General features: G+C 37.4%; 1 protein-coding gene across 5 annotated transcripts; it reads right to left on the reverse strand.

Moving 5' to 3' along the window:
- Window positions 1-428: 428 nt before the first annotated feature.
- LOC149009781 (transcriptional corepressor LEUNIG_HOMOLOG-like) lies at window positions 429-26,621 on the reverse strand. Of its 5 annotated transcripts, none has more exons than XM_089163845.1 (19): window positions 26,333-26,621; window positions 26,101-26,183; window positions 25,831-25,954; window positions 25,577-25,674; window positions 25,184-25,293; window positions 24,792-25,084; window positions 24,629-24,683; window positions 24,388-24,499; window positions 24,252-24,301; window positions 23,863-24,174; window positions 21,122-21,196; window positions 20,736-20,966; window positions 20,362-20,503; window positions 11,805-11,914; window positions 11,535-11,684; window positions 4,486-4,644; window positions 4,265-4,381; window positions 3,922-4,119; window positions 429-1,880 (listed from the first exon to the last, which is right to left on the reverse strand). In XM_089163845.1, exons 3-19 carry the CDS (start codon window positions 25,860-25,862, stop codon window positions 1,737-1,739), a joined length of 2,388 nt encoding a protein of 795 aa, XP_089019971.1. In that variant the 5' UTR covers window positions 25,863-25,954; window positions 26,101-26,183; window positions 26,333-26,621; the 3' UTR covers window positions 429-1,736. The 5 variants fall into 5 exon arrangements, with proteins under 5 accessions (XP_089019971.1, XP_089019970.1, XP_089019967.1 ...); XM_089163844.1 differs by having other exon boundaries at window positions 726-1,880; window positions 20,736-20,963; window positions 24,608-24,683; window positions 26,333-26,619; XM_089163841.1 differs by having other exon boundaries at window positions 726-1,880; window positions 24,608-24,683; window positions 26,333-26,619.

The raw sequence follows: 26,621 nt of genomic DNA on the forward strand, positions 1-26,621 counted from the left end.
TTTCTCGCCTCTTTAGATACTTCCTTAACTGTCTAAACTACATGGTTGTCTTTAGATACTTCCTTAACTGTCTAAACTACATGGTTGTCTAAGGCTGCAACTAGACCAGGCTTTTGCAATTGCAAGTTCAACCCTATATATTCTAATCTAAGCTCATTTCTCACCCTAACCCTAATTCAGAGCCAATAATTATTTTCATTGACCCTAAGCCCTACAAGGTCAAGCCAAGCCCATTCCCACCTCGATTGAGCGGCAAAAAATTTGGGATGAGTTGAGACAAGCCCGACGACCAAAGAGTAATCTCAGGCCCACCCTTGGCCCTAGTCAAGCCAGAAAATTTTGCCCCTAACCCGCCTTTAGGGCCAAAATCTTGAGCCGTGCTAGGGCCAAACTTGCACCCCTACATTTGTCTCATTTAAAATTTCTTTTTCGTTGTTGGATCTAATGCTCTCCGATGGTGCCACCATGGATAGATGAGGAACTTAGCGTGCATAGCTATGTTCAACAAAAGAGACTCAGAGTTCAAGAAGAAGAGATTGCTCAAGTTCCTGCTGAAAAACTCAAGCCAAAACTAAAAGAAGAGCATAGAGATCCAGGAATCATACTCAAACTAGAAATGAAAGAACTTGAGCTAAGAGGGAGAAGGCGGAGGAGTTTTGAAACTACTGGAGTGGAAGAGGATTTTCCTCCTCTCAATTTCAAACTACTCCGATTTTTGAAACTACCAGAGCCAAAGAAGGAGAAGGCGGAGGGACAAGAGATAAAAGAGAGAAGTTTCACTCTGGTGCTGTATAAAAAACTCTATTTAAGATTTTTTTCTTTAGAAATCCTTTTAGACTCTTAATTTTATAGAATTTTTTAAAATGAGACAATAGTAATTGAAAAGAAGGCACAGTTGTACGGATTCACATCTTCTATAATTCCTTTCCCTACAATTCCCTGTAATTCCCTCATAGGATTGTGCCATGTGGCATTTAAGTAATCCAATGGTTATGAATGCATCTTCCCTCATGCAGATGGATACAAAGGATTACTTAAACACATGTAAACACACCTCTAGACACCTCCCAATATGAATGCATCTTCACTTATGCAGATGGATACAGAGGACTTAAAATAGGTTGGGAAATTACACCAAAATCAATTATTATCACCTAAAAACTATTTCAAAATTCTGATAACCAGAAAAAGTACAAATCCAAAACAAAAAATGGACCATCAAGAGAGATGCACTGAATTAGGATAGCTGGGTAAGAAATTACATATGTTTACATTTTACAATGATTTCTGTGTCCCTGTCATCTATCACAAAACTGAAACCAACATTAATCTCAGATTTGCAACTGATCCCAAGGCAGACAGAAACACCTCTGCATCTCCTTCACCTTTGCTATAAACTGCACAAGCTCACCCTTCAACATCAATGAAAATTCTGGATTTTTTTATCACTGTTTGTCCTCACAATTCCTCCATGTAATCTGGCACAAACAACTTGGAATACCAATAAAAGCTTTTTGCATAACATAGTAACATTCTCTCCTAACAAACCACTAGTTTATTTGATTTACAACCAAAATGATGAGAAACAAAGGAAAGATTTTTCTTTTGGCTGGGGTGGGGAGGGGGAGAGGGGAAAATGCAACAATCATACATTTTGGCAAATTTTCTTACACTGAAATTGGCTGGACAACACCAGCTGTACAGACAGGAGCAAGTTGAAAAGGGCCCAAAATAATTTATTTCCACAGCTTAACGGAATTGTCATGACTGGCAGAGGCAACCATCCTGGTTATAGGTGACTGAGCCAATGCTGCAATAAGACCCTCGTGTGCAGCAACTGTCATGCTCTTGTTCTCAAACATGTTCCACAGCTCCAATGACTGCACACAGTAACAGATACATAAATCAGCACATCACCAATCCTTCCCTATTTCTTGATTTATACTTAGTGTAGCCCTATTTCAAGCATATCAATGTGGTATGCTTTGGGCAGGTCATAAGCAACTGGCATTTGGGTACATGAACAATTGGATGAAATCAATGGATCTTTACTGTACCAGTCAATTAATGTTACAACCATACCCTCTGATAAGCCCCTAATCAACAAGGGCAAGGGAGAGGACAAGTGGCAATCCCTTAGTGGACAGCCACCACCATTCTGCTATGGGCAGAGGGACAGAAATGATAGTCCAGGTGGCAAAAGGACATTGGTTAAGAGAGTAAGAGTTTGTTAGAGTTGGTACGCAGGCTGGAGGGGGGGAATATATCCAGAGAGGGAGAGAGAGAGAGGGGGAGGAGGAGAAAATAGGAGTAGCAAGCAGAGCTTGTGGGGGAGAGGAAAGACCTCTCAGGTGGAGTAGTGAGTATGTGGTGTTATCAGTTGCAGATTTAGCTGTTTAGCTTCTTATTTCCTAGAACTGAATACCAGGGATAGAGATAGAGTTATATCTATTCTTATTGATGATTCAGAACTATGCAATGAAATGAATATCATTCTGTTATTATCTTCTTGTTTTGGAGTCTGTAGACATCGTTAGAAGCTGTGTTTATCCTTGATGTTGGAAGAGTTAAGATTGTAAATTCTGGTTGCTGTATTTGCTGTTTCTGTGACAATGAATGAAAGAATATATTGCTATCAGTGAGGTTCTTGGTAGGATTCAGGGCAAGCTGGTTAGGGTCCTATCACCCTCCATTAATTCCAATAATGGAAGCTCTCCAAGTAGAAAGATTGTCCATAGACTCCATACTTGGTCCAGATTAATGGTTTGTGCAGTTCATCCAGAAAAATAGTTCCGTACAACTCAAAGAGTTACTAACCTTTTTTCTTTTGTCCAACTCAGTTCTTATTTTCAATGAAAGATAAAAGGAGGCCAAACAGAGGTGTATAAAAGCAAACATGTCAGCAAGGGAAAAAGAATGGGGTGAGTGGACAAGAAAAAGAAGTGTTTGTCTGTGGAATCAGGAGTAGTTCAGTCTAACAAATATATTAATTATCTATATGTCCTCTGCGTCCTTCAATATCAATTAACCATAATTGCCACTGCTATTCATTGCGAACGCAATGAATAAAAACAGCCGGTCAATGGCTCAACAACACATTTTCATCATTTTTATTTAAAAAGTAAAAAGAAAGCAAATAGGAAATTGTTTGATTTACAAGATATGCCTTTTTGTCTTTTGATTTAGGGATTCCAAAGTTCAGACAGAGTTGTTGTTGAGTATGTGGCCTGACTGACTCCAAGGTGACTCAAGTTTCAATTGAGCAGTCATTTGTCAGTCACGGGTCCTGCTTTAGCACCCTTTCACATTTGTAACTGTAGAGGTCTTGACAGAGCCTTCCAATTTTCCAGTGAAACTGGGGAGGGTGAACCCTCATGAAAGAAAGCAAAAAGATGCATCCATTTCTAGGCAAATTCAGTTTCTTGTGGATGCTCTCTATGAGGTAGTTAGACGCCCCCTGGGGGATCTGTCGGGTCTTTATAAGGACTCAATCAAAGGCCACAAACAAATAAAGAGAGGGCCAGCAGTTTTTCTAAGGTTGGGTTTTGAGAGTAGGATACACACGTCGAAGAAATCCGTTATCTAGCGAGAGTGGAGTGATCTCACATAGTTGTCCAGGCATCCATGCCCAAGGCATCAGAAGAACCTAGATGCATGCGAACACCATGGCCGAGATAGCCACCCACCCAAGCAACCAAGGCAATCCTGATTGTCAAGGCATCTAGATGAAAAGGTGGATACTGAGGTGATGCCTCCATGCATGCTTTTAGCATATCCTGATTCCTGACTGCAGTTTCACCCCAGAATAACCCACAGTACATGTGGCTTCACTTCTTAAAGATGAACTTGTCATTTTTAATGCTTATGCTCTCACTAAAATTCCAAATAAGATGTATCACCATAATAAGGGTCAAGAATTACCTGGTAGCCCCCAATCACCAAGAGTGTGGAATAACTTGGATGAAATACACAAGAGTGGAATTTGTTCCCGTTGGAGCTAAGCTCATGTATGCACTCGCCGGACTTTAAAGACCATACCCTCACACAATCCTGGCTCACAGATGCCAAAAAATCTCCACTTGTGTCCCAGCAGATTGAGTTTACCTCCTTTGAATGCCCCTGAGGATAAATAAATATGACTCATATTGTAACTAGAACGAGTTTTAATCTGATAAGTTTACTAGTTGTAATTAGTAACTACAAGTTTCTCTCCAAAATATCCCTTTAGGGCCCCTAACAGAGAGTGCCCTCACACCAAGAATACCTGTAAGACGTGTGTCTGCTTGTCACTCTCAAAATCAAAAATGGACACAACATTCTCAGCTGCTGCTGCTAGTAGCTGTCCAATTCTGGGCTGAAACCTCACCTGTGCCATGCCTCCCTGTTCCAGCAGATTAAAGAAATTGAAGGAACAAGAAGAAACTAGACCCAAAGAGCACTAAGAACCAAAGCAGAAGCATATATATATATATATCAAGAACAAACCTCGAAAACCTTTGTACATGAATATTGATTGTTCACATTCCAAAAGCGAATCTCACCATTACCATCACAAGAGCAAAAAACATCTGTCTTCTTCGGGTGGAAATCAAGCGACAGCACATGTGAATTATGGCCAGTATACGTATGTATAGAGTAGCTTGGCTGTCAAAAAATTTATGTTAATGTGTAACCATTATATCTGTGGGATCATAACTTAAAAAGAATTTGGAACAAAAACTTGGAAGAATTATATGACATGATCACAAAAAGTTTGATAATGAAGCTTAATGCATGGAATGCGCTTCATCGAAAAAACTCATCATATAAGAAAGAAAAAAGATGTTGATCAGTGGACGACTGAACTGTATGAGTTTTGACCAACATTGCAGCTTGTATAGCCAGCTCTCCGAGACAATCTTATACTACCTTTTTGATTTGTTAATGATTATGCTTGACACCTTGGTTAGGACAGCAAATAGCTTAGCATTACTGTGTCATTGTATCTTTTACATCTTGTATGAATATAAGGCTGGGGGCTGGGGTTTGCACCTGGCACACTCATATTCATGATTTATCATATATCATGCTAGGTCAATGCAGAAAAACAAGAGTAGACAGCCACAAAATCTAAAAACATGTTTACAGATATTAGTCTCATTCTTTCAAAAGAGCCCTTAATTGCATTAGGTGGTTAGTGCATGCGTGTCTGGACTCGTGATTCCACCAATAAAATTGCAGGAGTTGCCTTCTAATTTGAAATATGCTTTCTTGGGACAAGATAATACTCTTCCTGTCATTGTTGTCTCTGATTTAACTTCTGACCAAGCAGAAAAGTTGATTACACTGTTGAATGATAATAGAGAAGCATTGGGTTGATCTATGATTAACATCAAAGGTATGAGCCCTTCCATTATACAACATCATATTCATCCTATGGAGGATGTCAAACATTTTAGAGAACCTCAACGTATGATGAGTATTTTTTCTACCATTCTGAAGGTTTTTCATAAGATATTTAGAGATGATTTTTCTATTCATGGTTTTTTTTCTTTATTTGGAGTGCCTTTTACATCTTAAATTGACATTGGAGATTTCTAAAGAAAAGACCAAAGCTTCTCATGATAAGCACATCTTGACTAAAAGGTATACCCCTCCTTTGTATCATCCTAGGTTTTTTTTTCTTTCCATGCATGCATTGAGGACATTCCATTACTTAAGTGAGGGGGGGGGGGAATAACTTCTTTGTAGATTTTAATTTTGGCTTTTGGTTAATGTACATACCCTTCAATTGCTATGATGTGTGAAATGAGAGTGATTTTGGTACCAATTGTGAACACATAAAAACCATGTTGAGAGGAAGATAACTTGTATGTATGTTGAGATGGGACTTTCTTTGGAAAAATAAAAGGCCCTTAAACTAAGGCATTGGACCATCTATAGGTTTTGTGGGTCCTTTTTCTATTGGCTAGGAGTTGAGATCAATTTTTTATATGGCATGACAAAAAGTATAAAAAAAAAATTAAAAAAAAAAGAGTAGAAAATAAAAGTTGAATTCCTCGTAACTGGACAGGGCACTCCGACTTAGGAATCAAGGTGACTTGATCGAAACTTTTAGGAATGAAATTATTGAAAAGAACTCTCACATCACTGTCTATGTGGGCATATGCAAAGCGAAGCTACAAAGTAACTTGGGTTTCTGGTGTTTGCTCCACCATGTCATTAAGGCCAACCATAGTGGAGTAAAGTGGAGTTCACTACTCAAAAGAAAAGAAAATAAATAAATAAATGCAAGTGTCATCAATGCCTTGGTAGAAATGTTTGGTCAAAAATACCTCAGAACCTTAGTCTTTGGTCCCCTTACTCTATAAGTGGTTTTGTTTAAAGGAGAGATGTACTTGAAAGATATAAGGTGAGTTGTTTGATTGAGATATATGCTTAGTCTCAAAAATCAATATGGGGTAATAAAGCTTAAGTGTGGGGGATCTTAAATCAATGGTGAGGAAAATTATCTTAAATATTGATTGTGTATGTGTGCTTTCCAATTGTCAGAGTTAGAATTTCCAATGTTTTATTTTGAGTTGAATTGAAATTTTGGATGTATATTCTCTGCAAACACCCATGAGACAAAACTCGTCCTCTAGGGGTAACCTAATGGTTTAAAGGCTTGTTGCACATGCTAAGTGTAACCGTGATTCCTACGAAAGTGAGTTAGGATTTTATTTTGTCGCATTAGTTTATTTTCTGCATATGTCATTTTTTTATATTCTTGCTTGAGGACAAGCTTAGTCTAAGTATGGGGGAATTCTAATGAGAACATTTATGTGTGAAATCTTAGGGTATAATGCATGCAGTTTACACACTTAGAGTGGAGCTACCTTGGGTTTTATGTTGTTTTTGCAGATTTTAGGATTTTTCAGGATTTAAGCAAATATTTGGAGGTATGACAGATGCAATTTTACACATCAAGAGGTCCGTTCAAATTCTCAAGTGCATGCATTTTACACACTTAGAGTGGAGCTACCTTGGTTTTATGTTGTTTTTGCAGGTTTTAGGATTTTTTAGGATTTAAGCAAATATTTGGAGGTATGACACAAGCAATTTTACACATCAAGAGGTCCGTTCAAATTCTCAAGTGCGAAAAAGGGTTTGATTTGGAGCATGATAGGCTAGAGAAGCGATTATGGGCAAACTCCAAAAATATCTTAGAAATAAAGAAGCCAATTTTAATCTACAACTGAGATTAGTTAGGATTTTTATTTTATTTTATAGTAATTGAAAATTTTATAGGGCCCACAAGTAGTCAAAGATTAGGATTTTCTATTTTTTTCTATAGAAAATTCTAGAAAATTTTATTTTATTAGATTTTATTTCTTTTCCTAATTATTTTTCTCTCTCCCCATTTCTATTTCTTTCACTTTATTATTTTATTATTTTTTTAATTAACCCAAATTACTTTTCTAAAAGTATATATATATATATATATTTCTTTCTTCTCCACTTTATTCTCCACGTTTAAGTAAAAATAATTTTTTTATTTCTCTCTCCCTCCATTCCAAACGATTTTATTACTCTCATTATTTTATTTTCTCTATTCTTCAATCTCCAAGTTATTTACTTTTTTTAATTGTTATTCTTATTTATTATTATTTCTTTTCTTATTTGTAAATCATTCACCATCTCCTATAAATATACTCTCCCCTCTTAGACCTAGGTTTACACCTATTATCTTTTGCTGGTTTAGGTTTTCACTAGTTATTTGATTGTTTGTGGGTTCTAGTTTTTATATTGAATGTTTAGGTTCAATTTTTCTATGTAATGCAATGAATATTCAAGTTATTTAGTTATATTTTATGCGCATGTATTTTCTTTCTTTTAATCAATGCAATTTCAATTTCAAGCTTCAAGCTTCAAGTTTCAACTTCGAAGAGGATTCATTTTTCTTTGAGTCTAGCAATTGCAAATTTGGATAATTCCAGCTTTGGTCGTTAGGGTTGATTTTATTTTGGTTATTCAAGATTCGAGGATGCAAGTAAGTAGCCTTCGTCAGTAATCTTCTCCCCCCCTCCATTCCCACTTCTGTCTACCCCTCCATATTCTTAACTTAGGATTTATTTTTCAGCATTTATTTATTATTTTCCTTTCCTTCTGGGTCCTTGATCAAAGATGCCTACAGTCGTGCCTCTCTTTGGTTAAGGTTTCCCTTTTCCATTTATTGCTTTGTTATTTGTTCTGTCATTTACTTTATACATTTTTTTCTTCTTTAATATATGTTCCCTCAATCGGTGGACTGTAAACTACGGCAAAGGGTCAACGGTAAAAGTCATCCTAGTTATACTCCCCTTCCCTCGATCCAGAGCTGACACTTGAATCAATTCTCTTTTATTTTATTCCTACTTAATTTTTATTTATGTAATTTATTTATTTATTTATTTATTAGATGATGAATGGTTAGGTTATGTCCGTTTTATTTTTAGTCTCAATTCGATCGCATTAGATGAATGTGTTAGGACTTTTCATTTAGTTTAATTAATTAGTTAAAAATTTTGATTCATTGCACTCTCACGTTATCATTAAGAGGTAAAATTCTAAAGTGGTATATCTCCCTGAGATCGACTTGTTAGCTACACGATACCGTGCGCTTGCGGTTACTTTTATTTCACAAGCAAAGGGAAAGAAAAAAGAGCACTGGAGGGGGGGGGTACTTGAGTTGTGTATAAGAGGCAGAGTTTGATAATACATGTCTTTTTCTCTGACTCAGCTACTGGCAAAAACATCCTAGTGTTAACTAAGCAAACAAAATGAATGGGAAGGGAAAGAGAGATCAATGGAAAAAGATGATAGATCCTTCTTGGCCCGATTCCAAATTGTTGGATGCTGATCAGGAAAGAACAAGGTAATCTGAGAGGAGTCTCACAGTTTCAAAAGGGAAGAGGGGAGCCAGGAAGAACTTATGAATCTAAATACATACACCACACATAATGACACAAACTTCAAATTCAGTTCATTCTCAATAAATTATCAATAAAGTACACTGGCTACAAGCAGACAAATAAGAAAATAAAAAATTGTAAACAAGGAACCAATCTCTGAAGATTCCAAACCCAAAATAAACATAAAAACAACCAGACGTTCCTCACTTGGAAAATAAAGTGGATAGACATTTTCTTCCCCATGAACATATCCTAAAACCTACAAGAACCAATAACTCAAACTGGACCTGGAACATCTCTGTCAGAATACCCAATCTGGTTTGCCTCAGTCCAATGTGATCACCTCCATTAGCCAGCTTCTTTCTTTCTTTATTTTTAAATTTCTATTTTCTGTTTTGGGTAGATATTAACAGGATATGAGATCTTTCCTTTTTATTTTATCTTGTTGCAATTAATGGATTTAAAAAAAAAATTTGGATGTTTCTGGCTCTTTATTTTTTTTGGGGTTGGGGTTGGGGTTGGGGTTTGGGGGGGTTCAAGAAGAGAGAACCTCCAGCTCCTCCCCCCCCACTCCTGAATAGAAAATTCAATAGCACCCATGAACTGGTGCAGGATCTTGATAGAAGATGCTTTGGCTGACACAATCTTTGGCATGCCTTATATTGACTTACTTGAGTCTATACAAGGGATCTTTAATGCAGCTAACGAGGTGCCCCCGCTCTTTAAACACAGTGGCGGAGAGTTGGGGGCAAACATATATAATATTAGGGTATTGAGCACAATTTAATCTAATACGTGATTTCAGCAAAATTTAATCTAATATGTGATTCTCCAATCCTATACTTACCATTCTGCTGAGCTGCAAAAATTAAATCAAATCAATTTATTCTTGTGGATTCAACTGGTTTAAATATGAGACAGACAGATCAATTTGAGTCAAATTGGATATGAAGTATCAGAAACTAGACTCCACATAATAGTCAAGGCGTCACCTTGGTGTCCAGATGCTTTGGTTGACCTGGACGCCTTGGTTACCTATTTGGTTTTGTGTTGTGTTTTAACCTCCTTAATGCCTTGGTCCACCTACCACCTTGGCAACTATGCTGCAACCATAGTTCTAAAGCTCATTCTGGTAAGACTTCAATGAGCACGATTTTGTTGAAAACTGCAAAATTTTTAAGTTCAGTTGGTTATCTCTGAGGGCAAACATCCGAAATCTCAACGAAAACCACATTGATTCTAGATTTAGCTTGCTGTTTCATATCTGTTAGGTCATAGTTCACAAAAAAATTGCAGTAGATTCTCAAACTATGAGCGCAACCAGTCAATACAACAAAGGAGTCCATTTAATTCCGTATTGTACTCAGATAACAAACACTCAAAATAAAAGAATCCCAGGTAGACAACAATGAAGAAGCATCGTTACAACTTATATGGTCCAGACTGGTAGGAAACTAACTTGAAGCCAATAACTAGGATGTGCTATGAACAGAGTAATTTGGCTAGGTCAGATTAGGGTTAGGGTTTGATGGCAGGGTTCAGGTTAGGTATTGGCTAACTAATTCTTTGTCAAAATTAACAAAGTTCTAGCATAAAACCAAGAGAACAAATGGGAAGTAAAGATACGAAGAAACCAAGAGAACAATGGGAAATAAATCATACAAGGGAAATATTGATTCACATGAATTCTGAGAAATATTAACTGAGATATACTAGAATTTGGGAAAACACCCCCAGTAAACAAGAAATCACACAAGGGGACTAGAATAACAATGCAAACTCAAAATGTATTAGTTGGAATTTAGAAATCATAAAGCACTTATCAAGGTTCTATTTCCAACTTTCCGTGGTTCGGGAAGCTGAACTTACTTGATGATGAATAAACCGTGAGCTCACACTGCTTTACTATAGAAAAATAATGGAGCTACAAAAGAACCACCCAGGCTTCACACCATAAGGTGTGGATTGGATGAAACATCAATCCCACCCACAAGCGTCTCTGGCTTCCCATCGCACAGTATCGAGGGATCAAACACATATCCCACCAGTCATGATCAAATACAATAGAAAAATCATCAATGAATGAGAATAGAAGCCAGAAAAGGTTTTTTCATCAATCAAATTTCGTGTTTGAGTATTTGCCCCCTGCAACCTTCTATGAAATACTAAAAAGGAGACCGATACACTGAAAAGGAAGGCCTAACTCGATCCTTGAAACTGACTAGGAAACTATGAGACTCAGAACAAAGTCCTATTTTTCAATTTAACCAAATAATGACAAGAAAATATACACAGAAAGAGAGAGAGAGAGAGAGACAAGCATATATCAGCGATGAATCTGTATTTAGAGTCACAGTGCTGTGATTGAAAATTCTAAATTATTTTATACAATAGGCTCTGAAGAACAGCAGTTACAGCAGAGAAAGGCGAGAATAACTAGCCACCACTGGTATGAAATGCAATCAATATAGAGAGGGAGCAGAAACCAACTGCAATTGTTCCACCAAGCAGAAAGGGGGAGAAAGAACTTAAGAAAGGACGTCAACAAGATACTTTAAAACATAGTGCATGAAGGAATCAACAAAGAGGGTTAGTGTAGGACGGTGGAGGTGGAATCATTACCTCCGTGGCATTCCAAAGTCGCACAGTTCTATCAAATGAAGACGTAGCCAGCTGGGTTGAGTTTGGTCTAAAACGAATATCTGTAATTATAAGAGAGTGTTCCTCAGGAGTGCTCTCTGTTTGCAGAGTATCCATGTTCCAAAGAACAGCCTACTGACATGAAACACAACTTAATATGCACATCATTTGGAAATATACATTTCTACAGAGACAATATAAGCGAAAACTGAATATTTTGATTAAATCACCATGACATATAATGCTACGTACCTTCTTCTCATGCCCTGCACTAGCCAACAGTTTTCCATCTGATGAGAAATGACAGCAGACGACTTTGTTGTTGCTTTCTCTTATGCAGCCAACTTCACTGAAGCTAAAACCTAAAAGGAAAAATTCAAGTATCGTACATACAAAAGGAGTACATTTACTGTTGTAATAATGAGAATTGGATACTTAAGAATGATGATTTATTCATATGGTAGTTATAGTTACAATCAAAGTCCTACTTTGAGTTAGAAAATAAATATAAAAACAAGTAGGAATAGAAAAATAAACCTAGACTGATTAGGAAACTAATCTAAAACAGAAAAGGACCTTAAACTAACCACAAAACATACTCAAACAGGAAGGCTTATAAGGAATAGGAGAGGGAATCATCCCTGGCTACCTAGACTCAAGAGAGGCCGGATACCCCAAAATGGCCATATAAACAACTTTCCCCCTCAAGTTGAGCATAGATATTACACATGCCCAACTTGGTCAAAATAGGATGAAAATCATGAAATATACGTCTAGGTGAAGATACCTACTTGATCTTCAGACTTCACAAACGACATACAAATTATGTCGTATTCCAACTTTTCCTTTATGAAAAATGCCCGTCAATCACCACATGCATTATCCTGTCATGTTGCGCACTTATGGGCACTGCTTTAGCAGCTTTGTTATCACGTTAGAGCATCATATAATGAGGCCCTAGCACACCTTGATCTTCTAGTCAACCATGTAACCATAATAACTCACAAGCCCCTCGAGCGGTAGCTCGGAACTCTGCTTTAGTACTAGATCTAGCAACAACATTTTGCTTCTTACTTTGCCAAGTAACCAGATTTTCATTGACAAAAGTACAGTATCCTAAGGTGGACTTTCGATCAAGTGATCCTTCCTCGTCTATATTTGTGTGGGCTTCAAAACAGAGATAATCATGTAGTGATCCTTCCTCGTCTATATCCAGCAAACATATGATTAGAATGTGGATTGTGCACTAATTGACTCACAATATTACTAACTACAGCAGCAATGCTAGGTCGTGTATGAAATAAGAAGATTAGCTTTCCAACCCGTCACTAATAGGTCCCTTGTCAACAGGTTCCCCTAGTCAGCCTATTTCAGATAGCAAGTCTAGCATATACTTTCTTTGGGATAGAAATTTGCTTAAAAAGTATACTCCATATAATCTTTATAATTATCAGTGCAAAGTGCTTTCATCTTGCCGTTGAACCGGGTTTGTACCCTCAAGTGGAATTCTTTGGAGTACTGGAAGATTTTACCCTTATGGCGCATTAGGTATACCTAAGTAACAAAAGTGTGATAGTCAATAAAGGTTTAACCTCCAGTGACCAGAAATAGAATTACAATTGAGCCCCCATACATCAGAATGAACTAAATCAAAAGGACGATCAATTTCATAATTAGATGAGAAATAACTAAAGCGTGTTTACACTTCACCACCCACCCCCCAAAAAAAAAAATCCTTACTACAATGCTTAAATAAAATTGAACAAAGGGAAAGTCCGGTTTTAACAAGAGGGCGACCAAGTCTCTAACGGATAAAATAAATATGTGAGGTGACTTGAGTGAATCTATGGTGTTGGTGAAGAAGTTGCAGCGGTAGGAGGAGCCATATGATTGAGCAAGTAGAGACCATTTTGCACCTTAACATGTCCAATTGTCCTCTTTGTCACCAGATCCTGTACAACATAATCAGAAGGGGAAAAAAGGGTAATTTTGTAGTTCAAGTGCCTAGTAAAGCTACTAATAGATAAGAGGTTAGTAGTAAACGAGGGAATATGCAAGACAAGATAGATTTAAGGAGGAAAGTAGCGAATGGACCCTTATCCAGAAATAAGAGGAGAGGGACCCATTTACCACACATATGTCTTTTTTGAATAGAGGGGTATGATGATAGAATTGACGGGAGGAACCAATTATATGATCTGTAGCCCCAGAGTGAATAATTCAATGGCATGATACAATCGAAGCATAAAAAGGTAGGGTAAAAATACTTGAGTGGGCTTTATGATAACTAGAAGTAGCAGAGCTAGTCGTAGATGTAGCATTGGTAATCGGGGCAGCTTATAGTAATCAATGTCCGAAATCTCACCGGAATTTCTGTGGTTGGCAAAACCACTGAAACCCCAACATGTTGGAGAATTTTGCCGACATTTTGGCAAGGGTTTCGGTCAAATTTTGCCCTATGTTGGGGGTATTTTGGTTAATTTTGGGTCAAAATTTGGTGTCTGGCCTAAGTTGCATAACTAGTAAATTATTATGATTGTACATTCCTAACTTGTAGAAGTAGATTAGGAAACATTCAAGAATGCAAAAAACATTCTTCATTTCTACCATGATTCTCCATATCACCACCTTCATTACAATATCTTCACACCTCATCCTTCATATCTATCGAGATTCACCAATCACCACCCTCATCACATCATCTTTCCATATCTACCAAGATACTCCAATCACCACCCTCATCACATAATTATCCTCCCAATTTACTTTTTCAATCCTGTATTATTTTGTAACATTGTGTAAATTATGATTGTACATTCACATCCAAGAATGCAAAAAAACATTCAAAGGCGACATTTTGCTGAATTTATCGCGATAAAATGAATAATCAGCGATATATCGCCGATGCCAACCTCTCGGTGATATTCTGCAGATATCGCTTCGGTCCCCCTTTTTGTTACTTTTGCCACCTATCAAGTGTAGAGGAAGGGAGTATTGCAACATGACAACTGTCTTTAACCGTTTGACGAGTACAAAGGCGTATGATTCCTCTAAGCTGGGAAAGGAACTTAATTGAGAATCTGAAGCCAAATAAGATCATATTCAACATTAGGTCCAGCAAAAAAATCATATACCCAATTCTCACCAAGGTGATTGCAATAGGCTGCATGTCAACATTATTTAGCTGAAAGGTGTTATAATGGTATGCACTAAGAGTGTCGCAGTATTGAGACAGTGTCAACTCCTTTTTTTTTTTTTTAATGAAATTGCTTACAGAGGTTCATAGACTTGAGCCCTGTTTCCAATTTTACCATAGGTGTTCATGTCTAATAGTAGGAAAGTTTGGTGAAAATTTGGTTTTATACTGTTGAGATTTGCACAAGTTATAGAGATGCTGCTGCGTTGGTGCACAAGTCTTGGAGTTATTGCCTTGGGGCACTAGTTTTGGAACTGCAGCCTGGAATTTCCTCTTTGGATACTTTCTATTTTCCTTTTGTTTCTATTTTAGTTACTTTCTATTTCTCTTATTGCTTGGTTGACAAGTAACCTCCCTAGGACAATTTCTTTTTAAGTAGATTTGGGAGATTCTATGCAATATGTAATTTTTTTCCTAAACTAAGACTTGATTTTACAATATAAATAAAGTACCAGGGCAGAGCCAAAATATATATAAGTTCTCTCCCTCTTCTCTTCTTCTATTCTTCTTCTATTATTCTTTTTGTTTTTGAGTTTCCTTTCAGTCCCTAGGTTGATTGCAGGTGCTGAAATTCTAACACGGTATCTGAGTGGGTTTAATCAGCCTAGGGACTGCTTCTTCTCTCTCAATATTCCTTTTTTTCCTTTCTACTTGGTGTGCAGCCAACCCTTGCTGCATTAATGATATATTAGATCCTTCTTCACAATTCCCGAAGTGATCTACATACCTGCTATTATCACTACTACAAAATCTGAAATTAGTGAAGTACAGGAGGACCTCTTAACTTGCTATAGCTCTTCGACAGCCTACACATCTATTTTTCTTCCAGTCAACTCTGTTTTGCTTCTTTGGACTGCATCTATTGCCTGGACGAAATTTTTTCATGTGATTTCTTCAACTAATACCACTCTTCAATTGGTTTTATGACTGAAAAATACTGCCAATGCCCTATTTGATTCTGCTGCAAGATATACTATTGGTTCCCCTGTTTTATTGAAGTTTTCTACTCTGAAAATTTTTGTTGATGGTGTATTGAATTCTGCTGCAAGTTATACAGTGTTGCCCCTATTTAATTGAGTGTTTATGGTCTGGGAAAAAAAGAAAGAAATCTGTTGATACCATATTGCTTCCTTAATGCTACCATTGTTTGTTTTGGGGGATACAGCTCCTTGGGAAAATTATTTTTATATTTTATTGCTACCCTACTTACCTGAATCGACTGCAGTCCCATTTTTGCCTGCTTCTCTGTCTGCCAGAATCGACTTCAATGGTGTTATTCTTATGGTAGATGGAATATTATATTAATGATCACTAGTTCTATAATAATTTCCTCTGAGTTAGTCTGCTACTTTTTGGATCTCTGAGACATACTGCTGGTTATCGCTCTTCCTCTGATATTGGCTGGTGATTCCCTTACTGGAAAGTGGTCTACTACTGTTGCTACTGCCCGGTGTGAGTTGATGTTGGTGGTTCAGAATTTTCTATTGTAATCATTGGAAGTTCTTGTACTTGGATTCATCAAGCAACATGGTTTCTTCAAGTACCCAAGTGGTTCCTCAGTTCAGACTTTGAGATATTGGTAATTTGCCATCAGTATTTTGTCCATGTGTAATGCTTACATGTAAGGGAGAGATTGGACCCTTGGTCTATATCTACTCAAGTCTTTTGAAGAGTATTATTTGTGAGGATCTTATATCCTCCTAAGATGATATTTTAAAGCAACACCCATACTACTTTTATCTACTTACTTACCTACTTGTGGTTCGTACTAACCTATACTACCTTTTACATACCTACTTAGTCCGTAGTAACCCATACTACTTTTACCGACCTACTTGCTTACTTGTGGTCTGTAGTAACCCATACTACCTTTACCTACCAACTTGGTCTGTAGTAAACTATACTACTATAATCTACCTATTTGGTCCATAGTAACCCATACTACCTTAACTATTTGGTTCGTAGTAACCCATACTACCTTACCTACTTGGTCCGCAGTAACCTATACTACCTTTTACTTACCTAATTAGTCCACAGTAACCAATACTGCCTTTTACTTACCCATACATTTACCTACTACTTTGGCTTCTTGCGAGAGGTTATGTGTGGACATTAGAGCTACAATTTTTTTCTATTAGTGTGGAGATTCCTCCCTATTGCTGGCATTATTTAGATTGTGCCTTTGATGTTGCTATACTAATGGAATTTGTTGATAGTTTTCATTATTGGGTGGTTCGTTCGACATGAAGAATTAAAGTTTTTTTTAAAGATGATGTTGATTATCTCCTAATTGAAGTTCTCTTAGTGTTTATCGGTACCTGCTATTGCTATATGGTTCAAGATTGGAGCTACCTTTCAAGTTTATTCTTATTTGTCCAAGCTGGAGCTTTCTTTGTGTATACTCTAGCTTAAGTGGAAGTGTTGAGATTTGCGCAAGTTATGGAGATGCTACATTGGTGCGCAAGTCTTGGAATTCTTGCCTTGGTGCACAAGTTTTGGAGCTCCAGCTCAGAGTTTCCTTTATGGATACTTTCTATTTTCATTGCTTTCTATTTTGGTTACTTTATATTTTCCTTATTACTTGCTTGACAAGTAAACTCCCTAGGATAGTTTCCCTTTTAGTAAATTTCGGAGATTCTATGCAATATGTAATTTTTTCCTAAAATAAGTCTTGATTTTACATTATAAATAAAGTACTAGGGAAGAGCAAAAATATATATACAACTCTCCCTTCTCTTCTTCTCCTTCTTCTTCTATTCTTCTTCTATTCTTCTTTTTCTTTCTGAGTTTCCTTTCAATCCCTAGGCTGATTACAGGTGCTGAAATTCTGACACATACAATTAATTAAAAGCTATCACCAAAAAGATCATGAGCAAGCCGTCAATCCTGTACTGATCCAGGGTTTCTAGGTGTTACGTCCAAATTTGACCTCCTAGGTAAACCGCGATTTGATCTGACTGGCATCAGCTGACAAGATAAAACAATGAGTGCGGGCTGCTTGAGTGGTTGGGAAGCCGCATCCCACAATCATGTCAGTATAAGGAAGCAACACTACCCCAAGGATGGGGCTAAGTAAGGTTCCTGGCTGAGAATTCACCGAGCCTATGAGCAGCAAGTAGTTGTCAAAAATCACCTATGAATGAAGTAGGTGAGGGGTTTAAATAGTATGACCTGATCATTGTGGACCATTGGATTGCCCAGCTGGCATGGATATCCTTCGTATAATGTTCATTGAATAAGCGTCAATTATGGCTTGCCATAACGGGCTCTACAGCCATATCCCAAGTAAGTCAGGAAATGCATCGTCCATTACGGGCTTAACTTCAAATTTCCCACTTGGAGAGGGCACAACACTAAATTAGTGGATTATGCATAAACGAAACTAGTATTCCGAGGCTATATAATAGTTTAGCTCCCAAACTGCTTGGCTTTTTCCAAGCTTCATCCTTGCACATTTGAGGAGGACATCAAGTCTTGGGTGTCGGGAAGGCATCTTATATCTTGCACCCGAGCTATTGCTCGATCTTACTGAGGACTCGCGGTTGAGCCCCCTAGTCCACTGAGGGTTGATTTGACCAAGGGTGTTGATCCCAACTAACCCAACAGTTTGGGACCAAGCTGGGTCACCTAGTCAAAAGTGGCATAACACTTCAAACAAGAAAAAGAAGAAGAAAGAAGTCGCCAAAAGTCCGAGGGTAGTGATAGTAATATATGCAAATCTTCATCACATTAGGTAGTTTGACCCATCTAGGACTTTAAGAGGGGAACTAAGGGGCCGTTAGTCAACTTTATCAAGATTGTCAGTTGTAGAAGTTAAAGGCTCCACTATTGTGTTAAGTTGGAGCTTATTCTGGGACCCAATCTCTTGTTGGGTCCCTATTGTTGCAAATATTACGTCAAGGTACACCTCAAACTAACACCACTACAAGGGTGTTAGCATCAAAGATGAAATGATCATAATACACCACATCTTAAATCAAAAGAAATGAAATTACAACTTTGTCCCCATACACTATTCTCAAAAACCATATAGGTGGGTGAAGGGGCTTCCTTCAACCTAGTGGAAATCACCCAACATCTGCCCCACCACCAAAAACCATCCACTGCTCAAAAAAGAGAAATACACAACATCCCTTTTGGCCCTATTAGAAATTCCTTGAAAAATATGACCTAGTTTTGGTCAGTCAAGTTAAGATTGCACCACCTGCTATTATTGTTTGTTTCTAAGAAAAAGAGAGAAGAAGAAGAAACCCTAGATTTGTAGAAGATGAGCATCAATGACGGATTAGGATATTGAAACGATAAATTAAGAGCAGCAGGAAGAATGTAGGAGAAGAATTAAATCTAAATGTATCATTTTCCTTATTGCAGAACCACTGAGAGTTTTCTTTCGAGGAAATTCTCTCTTCATCTCGAAATTCTCGTAATTATTTTCTTTGCTTTTATGCCTTTGTTCTTTCTTTTTTTTTTTTTTTTTTTTTTCTATTTTACAAATTCCTATCTGATTTGATCAGGTTACTCATACCCAACCCCCCCCCCCCCAAAAAAAAAAAAAAGAAGAAGAAGAAGAAGAAGATCTGATCAGGACACAGAGAAAGCAAAACAAAGGTAAAAATTTTCTGAAATTTTGTGATTCTGATTTTAATCTTGTGTTTTACCAATGAACTCTGACTGAAGGAAAGAGAAGAATGAAGGAGAAGGAGAGGAGAAAGAGAGAGGTGGGCTCCTGGTGAGTGCTGTCGGATTTTTGTTTGTTTGTTTTCTTGGTGGGTGGTGGTTTCCAGTGGTGGTGAGTGACTTCCGGCAGGGTGAAGGGACCTGTATGGTTTTTTTGTTTTTGAAAATAGGATACAGGGGGGTAAAATTGTTTTACGGTTCAACTTTGAGAATAGGATTAATGAAGGGGTATTTACGTCATTTTAACACAATGAGTAATTTTGTCATGCAATGAATTTAATTTGAATTTTGGTAATGGTCTCAAACAGCCTCCGATGGAGCTGGAACCAGATGTAATATTTGCGACAATGGGGACCTAACCTGAGTTTAGGCCCAGAATAAGGGACTTCAACGTTAAATGTTCTAAAAAGCTATTGTAGTTTCTCTTTTTAGAGATATGTTTTAGCCTGGTATTCTGTTTAGGGTACTCGATAGTCGGAAAGCTTGAGAACAGTGCTGCAGCTTGCATTGGTTGCTAGAAGAGTGGTTTAGTTGTCAAGTCTTTGCTTTAAAACCATGTCGTAACAATGAGAATTGGGTACCCAGAGAATGAAGATTTATTATTAATTTTTTTTTTGGATGAAGAAGAATGATGATACATTCATAAGTCCCAATTGGGTACTTATATTTACAATCTGACTAAGTCCTACTTTAAGGAGGAAAAGAATTACAAAAACAAGTAGAAATAGAAAAAACAACCTAGACTGATTAGGAAACTAGTCTAAAACAAAATAGGAAATTAAACTAACCAAAAACACGATTAAACAGGGAGTCCTACAAGGAATAAGAGAAGGAATCATCCCTCTTAATACCTAGCGCTAGACTCTAGAGAGGCTGGGTTCCCCAAAATGGCCCTATAAACAACATTTATGGATCACGAACAAGAAGCTGGATTACCCTTAGTAGACTCAGCATTGTGCTCAGCTGGACTTCGTTTTAATGTGCTAAATAGATCCCTCCCATCTCCTTCATCAGGCGAAAGAAATGAATCCACATGATCATCCAACGAACCAACATCTCCAAAATGTTCCATGTCCTCCTGTAATATGAAATCACTAAAATTAGAAACCTGACAGATGCTTGCAATAACTTTGAAACATTAAACTTTCAATACAGAGAGGGACTGCCAATGCACAAACTCCAAAATTGCTAATGTACTGAATCAAAAAATATACAAATTGAACATCATTTTCCCACTCTTCAATCATTTGGAAAAGCTGAAATGGTTAAAAATCATACAGATACCGTTGAATAAAAGCTAGAAAACATACCAACTGATTTGAAGATGACGCAAGGCCTGTCCCATCTGAACCATACATCATCATACTTTTTGGCATACTGTTGACATGTGGTAAGCCAACAGGCATAGCTACCGCATCACCAGGTGTATGAGTCGATGGAGTAGATGGTTGAGAGTTAGGGGAAGGGCCCACTGTAGTCCCAGTACCAGTACTGTTAGCAGCTCCAGAAGAAGTTGGCTGTTTCCTTTTTCTGTTATTCTGCTATATAATAAATCAAACATGAAATGGATCAGCATGATCAAAGATTGAGGCATTTTTTTTCTATGAGCTGCTGTTGCTCCTTCAAGAATGATGATTAATAGTGAAACATATGAAGACTCTAGAACAGGGAAAACAGGACTTTAACAAAGTTTAACCTGCTGCAATTGTTGCTGCTGTAGCTGGTCCTGCTGCTGTTGAGACGAAGACTGCTGTAACTGGACCATTTTCATCTGTTTGAATCTCCAAAAATCAGTTGTGATTCCAAAGCAAAGGACTAAACATGCAAGGTGAAGTGGTGAACTAGCAACTACTTGCCCATCCTTACAGGCCAGCAGCAAATGAAAGTACTGTTCATGTGTTTCATTCTGTAAATTATGCATCTAACTGCAATTTCTATGCAACGATTCTTATTTAGATCTCTACCCAAGAAACGACTGTACAGAATAAGGGAGAAAGAATTAGCTTCTAGTGCCTGAATTTAGAGAACAGAAGAAAGACAAGAGATTGCATGTTTTGGGAGTTGCCAACTCAAATTTTCACATCAAAGTAGCTCACGCATTCCCAACTGGGGACCCCAGGCCATTCAAAATTAATTAGTTGCCCCACTCTTTCAGGATAAAGTTGCACCACTAATGTGGATTGACCACTTTCCAATTTGACTATGTGGTGTTCAACACATTAGAAGTTTCTCTGAGGAGATGCCACCATGTAAGACAAATTAATTGGTCATACCAGCTTCAGAACTAACCCTGCAATTGGACGTAAGTTCTGAACTCAATCCTTTACCCCAAAAGAATTAGATTTCCAAATAGAAAATACCAATTATTCAAAAACCTGGAACTAATATCCAACAAAATTAACAGATGTCAAACTTGTGTTGGAGGCCTTTCAAAACCAGGCAAAAACTGAAGGGGGGAAAAAATTGAACAACATCAACAGATATAAGAGAAGTAAAAGCTCACAAGCACAGAGTAGTATGCTGTCTTCTAATCTTCTTTACATGCATGCACACCCACCCACCCACACACACACACACACACACATAGAGGCAGAGGACTAGCATGACTAAGACACCCAAATTTAGATCATGTGAGGGAAAAATGTAGAGCTGATCAATACCGAAAAGGAAAGAAACATGATAACGATAGATATTTTATATCAGGGGTTTTCAAATCCAAGCACGATAAAATCTGAATGGTGCTTAGGGAATTTAAGCCCCTCAATTATAGATTAAATTTCATCATTAAGAAAATACTAGCAATATACCCAAATGCAGAATGGGCATTTTATTAGTTTTTAACCTCATCGAAAATAATAATGCTTCACCTATTTTTGAATAATAAAGGGCGAACCCAGTACCGAAAGCTTCCACACAAACAGAGTCAGCCACCGGGGGGGGGGCAATTTTGCAAGCATAATAAACTCTCATTGGATTTTTCTAAAAATCTTCATAAATAAAAATTGCACATCATGATATTAAAATCTAAAAGAACTTTTGAATTTAAATAATCATCACATTATAACTAATAACATAATCTAATATTTTCTGAACACTCATAGCATTAGAAATAATAACCCCCATACAACATTTATGACGATAACATTAAAAATTAATTCCTGAAATAATGAGTATTTCTTTCCATTCTCAAATTTTGCATATCAATTTCAATTTACCAAGTTAATGATATTTATTACATACATAGCAGACAACAAATACAAAAACACTAATGAGTATTTGATCATTTAATTGTTAGGGAGAAGGATTGCTGCCAGGTTGCATCGCTGCAGCGCAACAAGAGCACACTAGAGGGCATGCAACACTGGTGGGATTTTTCATTTCAAAAAACCCCAGGGAGGCGGCACAGGTGTTCATTTTGTCTTTCTTGTCTGGATGCAGGCACCATCCAGCCCCACTGCATCCCTTTTCCCAACCAGTATTTGATCATTATAATATAATCTTTTGGTAGCAATTAAGTGATTAATACGAGAACAAAAATATATATAATATACCCTTATTTTATAATACACCATAGAGAACATAACCTCAAAAATGAAACATTGCAGAAGTACAAGTAAATGGTTGAAGAGGGATTTCAGGAAGCCTCATCAGATTCACACAAAGAAGTAGGGTGTGAGGATTCTTTGTCTTAATACAATCTTTGGTAGTTATAATAAGACTTTTTTGGATTGTCAAGATTTTAAGAGCTTTAGTTTAAATGAGGTAAATGGGAAACAATGAGAGAAGAGCAGAAGAGAGCCACCAAGCCTCTTGACACTGCTGATGCAGAGAGGAGAGAAAAGTGATAGGTTACAGGGTTAGCTAGCTATAATTTTTTTATGAAGTAAATAGCTATACTACCATGGTAAATTGCCATGTCAGGCACAACTCTCAGTTATGCACATCATATCTCCACTTATATTAATATAGACTCTAAAAAGGCCCATGTACATGCATACAAAAGCAGACACTACTGTTTTTAGGATTTAATCAATACTTGACCAAGCTGAACAAGGTTAGGATTCAAATTTAATAATATAAAAAGGATTGCTATCTTAATCTGATCAACAAGCCATCAATGGTCACTTCTAAATCAATCTAATCAAAATATTACCAAACTAGAACATTTATCCCCAACAATAAACACAGAGTAGATATTTATGTATCAAATTCTTGAACCTTGAAGACTTCCAACCCTGTGAATTGTTTTTAAGAATAAATTTTTCTCCCCATATTGGGCTTAAATAGCTCAGTGAAGCATTAGCACATTAAAATATGAACATAAGAGGGAAGTTCTATGTACCATTGATCATAAGGCCCCCTGTCATCTACATACATTAGTAAGTTCTATGTAACACTGATCATAAGATTCCATGTCATCTAAATAGGAGTACTTACCCTCGTGATATATTCTGCTTGATCCTGGGAAGGCCCTCTAACCTTTGGTGAACTTGATTGCATGGGTGAACCTATAGATCCATCATTTCCTGTAGGTTGACCACCTTTAGAGTTCATGTTACCCCTAGGTAAAGCCCTAAACCTTCGAGGATCCTCTCCATAGTTAGGTGCACTACCAAGGTTGCCCTGTGCCTGAGCCTGTGCCAAGTACTGTTGCTGTTGCTGCGGAGTCAAAAGCTGAAACTGATTTGGGTTCTGTGTAAATGGCTTTTGTCCTTGTGCACCTAAATTTGGCCGTATTTGATCGATGCCCTGCATAATTAAATGCTGCTGGTGAAAAAGAAGATAGCAAAAAAAGAAAGGCACACAAAGCACGTTATACAACTTACATGCAATGGCCAACCCTTCAGAGGAAGACCACTTACACCGTGGCTCAATCCTGAATAGGAGGATAAAGTATATTAAGAACAAGTTAAATCTTTCAATCAACAAGACTTCTTTTTCCAGACAATCAACCAGACTCACCTGCACTGCCTAGTCCAGATTTTGACTGCATAATCCCCTGTCCATAAAGTGATGATGGATCCATTGGCAAAGATCTTTGGTTTACACCCAAGTTAGGTTCTGGTTTAATGTCCTACAAACCCAAAAGATAAATGACTAAAGTTCTGTGAAGAAGATTAGGAAACCCCAAAAAAAAAACCAGATAAGTATCCAGAGGCAAGTATATTGTTCATTTATTTACAGCTGTCTGTTGTGTTCGTGCCTGTATTTGCTGTAGTGCCGCAGACACACTTCCTGGGTTACCTTGGACCAACTGGCTGTGTCAGCAAGAATAGCAAGATAAATGAATAAGTTCATCCCAATCTGAGAACAAAAGAACATAAATCTTAAATGCACCAATAATGTTCTATCAGCGAAGAGATTACCCTGGATGAGTGTTTGCTGATTTCATGAGGGCAATCCTACTAGCATCAAGAAGTTGTGGTGGCGCATCTGAATCCATCGGGTGAGGATGTTTCATTCGTTCTTCGTACAATTTTGCTGCTAAGACACTAGCATTAGACTGTCCGAGCATTCCTTCAGAGTTCATTGCATTTATTGGCCCACCAAGCGAAGGATGATTAGGATCTCTTCGCTGCAACTGAGCATGACGTTGCTGCATAAGCATGTGTTGCATTTGCAGCTGTTGTTGGTGCTCCCTAGCCTTGATGTGTTGTGCCTTAACAGCACAAGAAATTCTGGGTTAGTTGCACAAAGACACTCAAATAAATACAATTTTAAAAGAGAACACGAGAACCATGCACACTAAAAAAGTCACCTCTATATACGCTGCAGCAACCTCAGAATGCTTCTCATTTGTCCTTGCAATGAAGATATCCCAAAAGACCGACCACCATTCAAACAGAAATCCTCCTGGAGCATCAATTGCTGCACATTCAAGCTCTGAGTTAGACAAAACGTTGTCTAAAAATATTTCATTGCTCTCCCAAAGATACCCTGTTCAGTAAATTAATTTCCTTTTCACCTTTCACCAGATAATTCTATTACTTCCGTCAACGTAATTGTCATTTTAGGTTTAATTTTTCTCTCCTAACACCGATCAAGTAGTTTATATTCTTTTTGACAGTTACTTTAAAGAAAATAGATACATGTAAGGAGTCATATATGTAATGCAAACTTAAAACTGTTGAGCATCAGCAAGCATGATTACCAACTGGATCAGCAGCGACCTTCCCTTCAGTCATGAAAGCCTTTGCAGAGGCATGCAAATTTCTTTTCACCAAATAATCATAAATGTAAACATCGAGCCTGGTAAAAAGATGGACGGCAAAATCAAAATAAGTATTACGTTAGAATTACACCAGGGCTACAAAGAGAAACAAGTACACGGTTGATTTATCAAAGAAAGCATGTGTTTATTTTTCATCCAAATTATCGAGAAAAAAGCGCAAGACTGGTGCATACATCTTATCCGCTTCCCAGTTACTCTGAGCCATGGCCAAATTCTCAACCAACCAAAGAACATAAAAAGTCGAAAAAAATAAGCTTAGAAACTGATCAGAAGGGCAGCAAAGATCACAACCTGCACCTGCAAGAACGTCAATCCATGCGTCAAAATCATTAAACAATAACTTTAACAACTTAGTTCAATGCTAAAACAATAAAATTGACCAGACGCATTGCGGAAATCTAGCAGACAGATTACTTGTCAACGACTTCTTCCATGCTACTAACCTCTGATTCTACTAACAAGACAGATCACGGCCTACATTACCAACCCCATCTTCCAGGCAACACCAATTTCCATAGCTCCAACCCTAATTTCAGTCCAACAACTAAAATCACTGAATCTTCCACCCAAACAAATAAAAAAGATAAAATTTTTAATCTAAACTCGTGATCATCGCATCAATAAAAAATAAAATCAAAATCAAAATTCACCAAGTATTTTCTTGATAGACTTTACCTCAATCAAAACCGAGAATCTTTTGGAATTCAAACACTACAAAATTTTATCTAAATAACAGGAGCTAAGCAGAAATTATCGTCAGCAATTTAGGGTTTTCATTAGAAGTAGCTAAATTGAGTAGAACTGTTCGCCCTTTAACGGAGAGAACTTCTCAGTCTTCGTCTACTTCACCGCCTAAAGTGAAAATCAAAAACTAATAAGTAAACTGTTATTTAAGCCGATTTCTATCCGAAACCGGAACCTAATTGGTAGCGTATCTTGGTTTCCTAAGCATATTACCAAGGAA

Source organism: Hakea prostrata, chromosome 7, assembly GCF_041222555.1.
Source record: "Hakea prostrata isolate BN-2017 chromosome 7, UWA_Hpros_2, whole genome shotgun sequence".
NCBI classification, from domain to species: domain Eukaryota; kingdom Viridiplantae; phylum Streptophyta; class Magnoliopsida; order Proteales; family Proteaceae; genus Hakea; species Hakea prostrata.

Bases quoted from the DNA above. Each gene is read 5' to 3' on its own strand.
- LOC149009781 (XM_089163843.1), bottom strand. From the start codon at position 25,862: ATGGCTCAGAGTAACTGGGAAGCGGATAAGAT. The intron at 25,675-25,830 runs GTATGCACCAGT...TCTTTTTACCAG, and splicing joins AACTGGGAAGCGGATAAGAT to GCTCGATGTTTACATTTATG. The intron at 4,382-4,485 runs GTTTGTTCTTGA...CTGCTGGAACAG, and splicing joins CATGTACAAAGGTTTTCGAG to GGAGGCATGGCACAGGTGAG.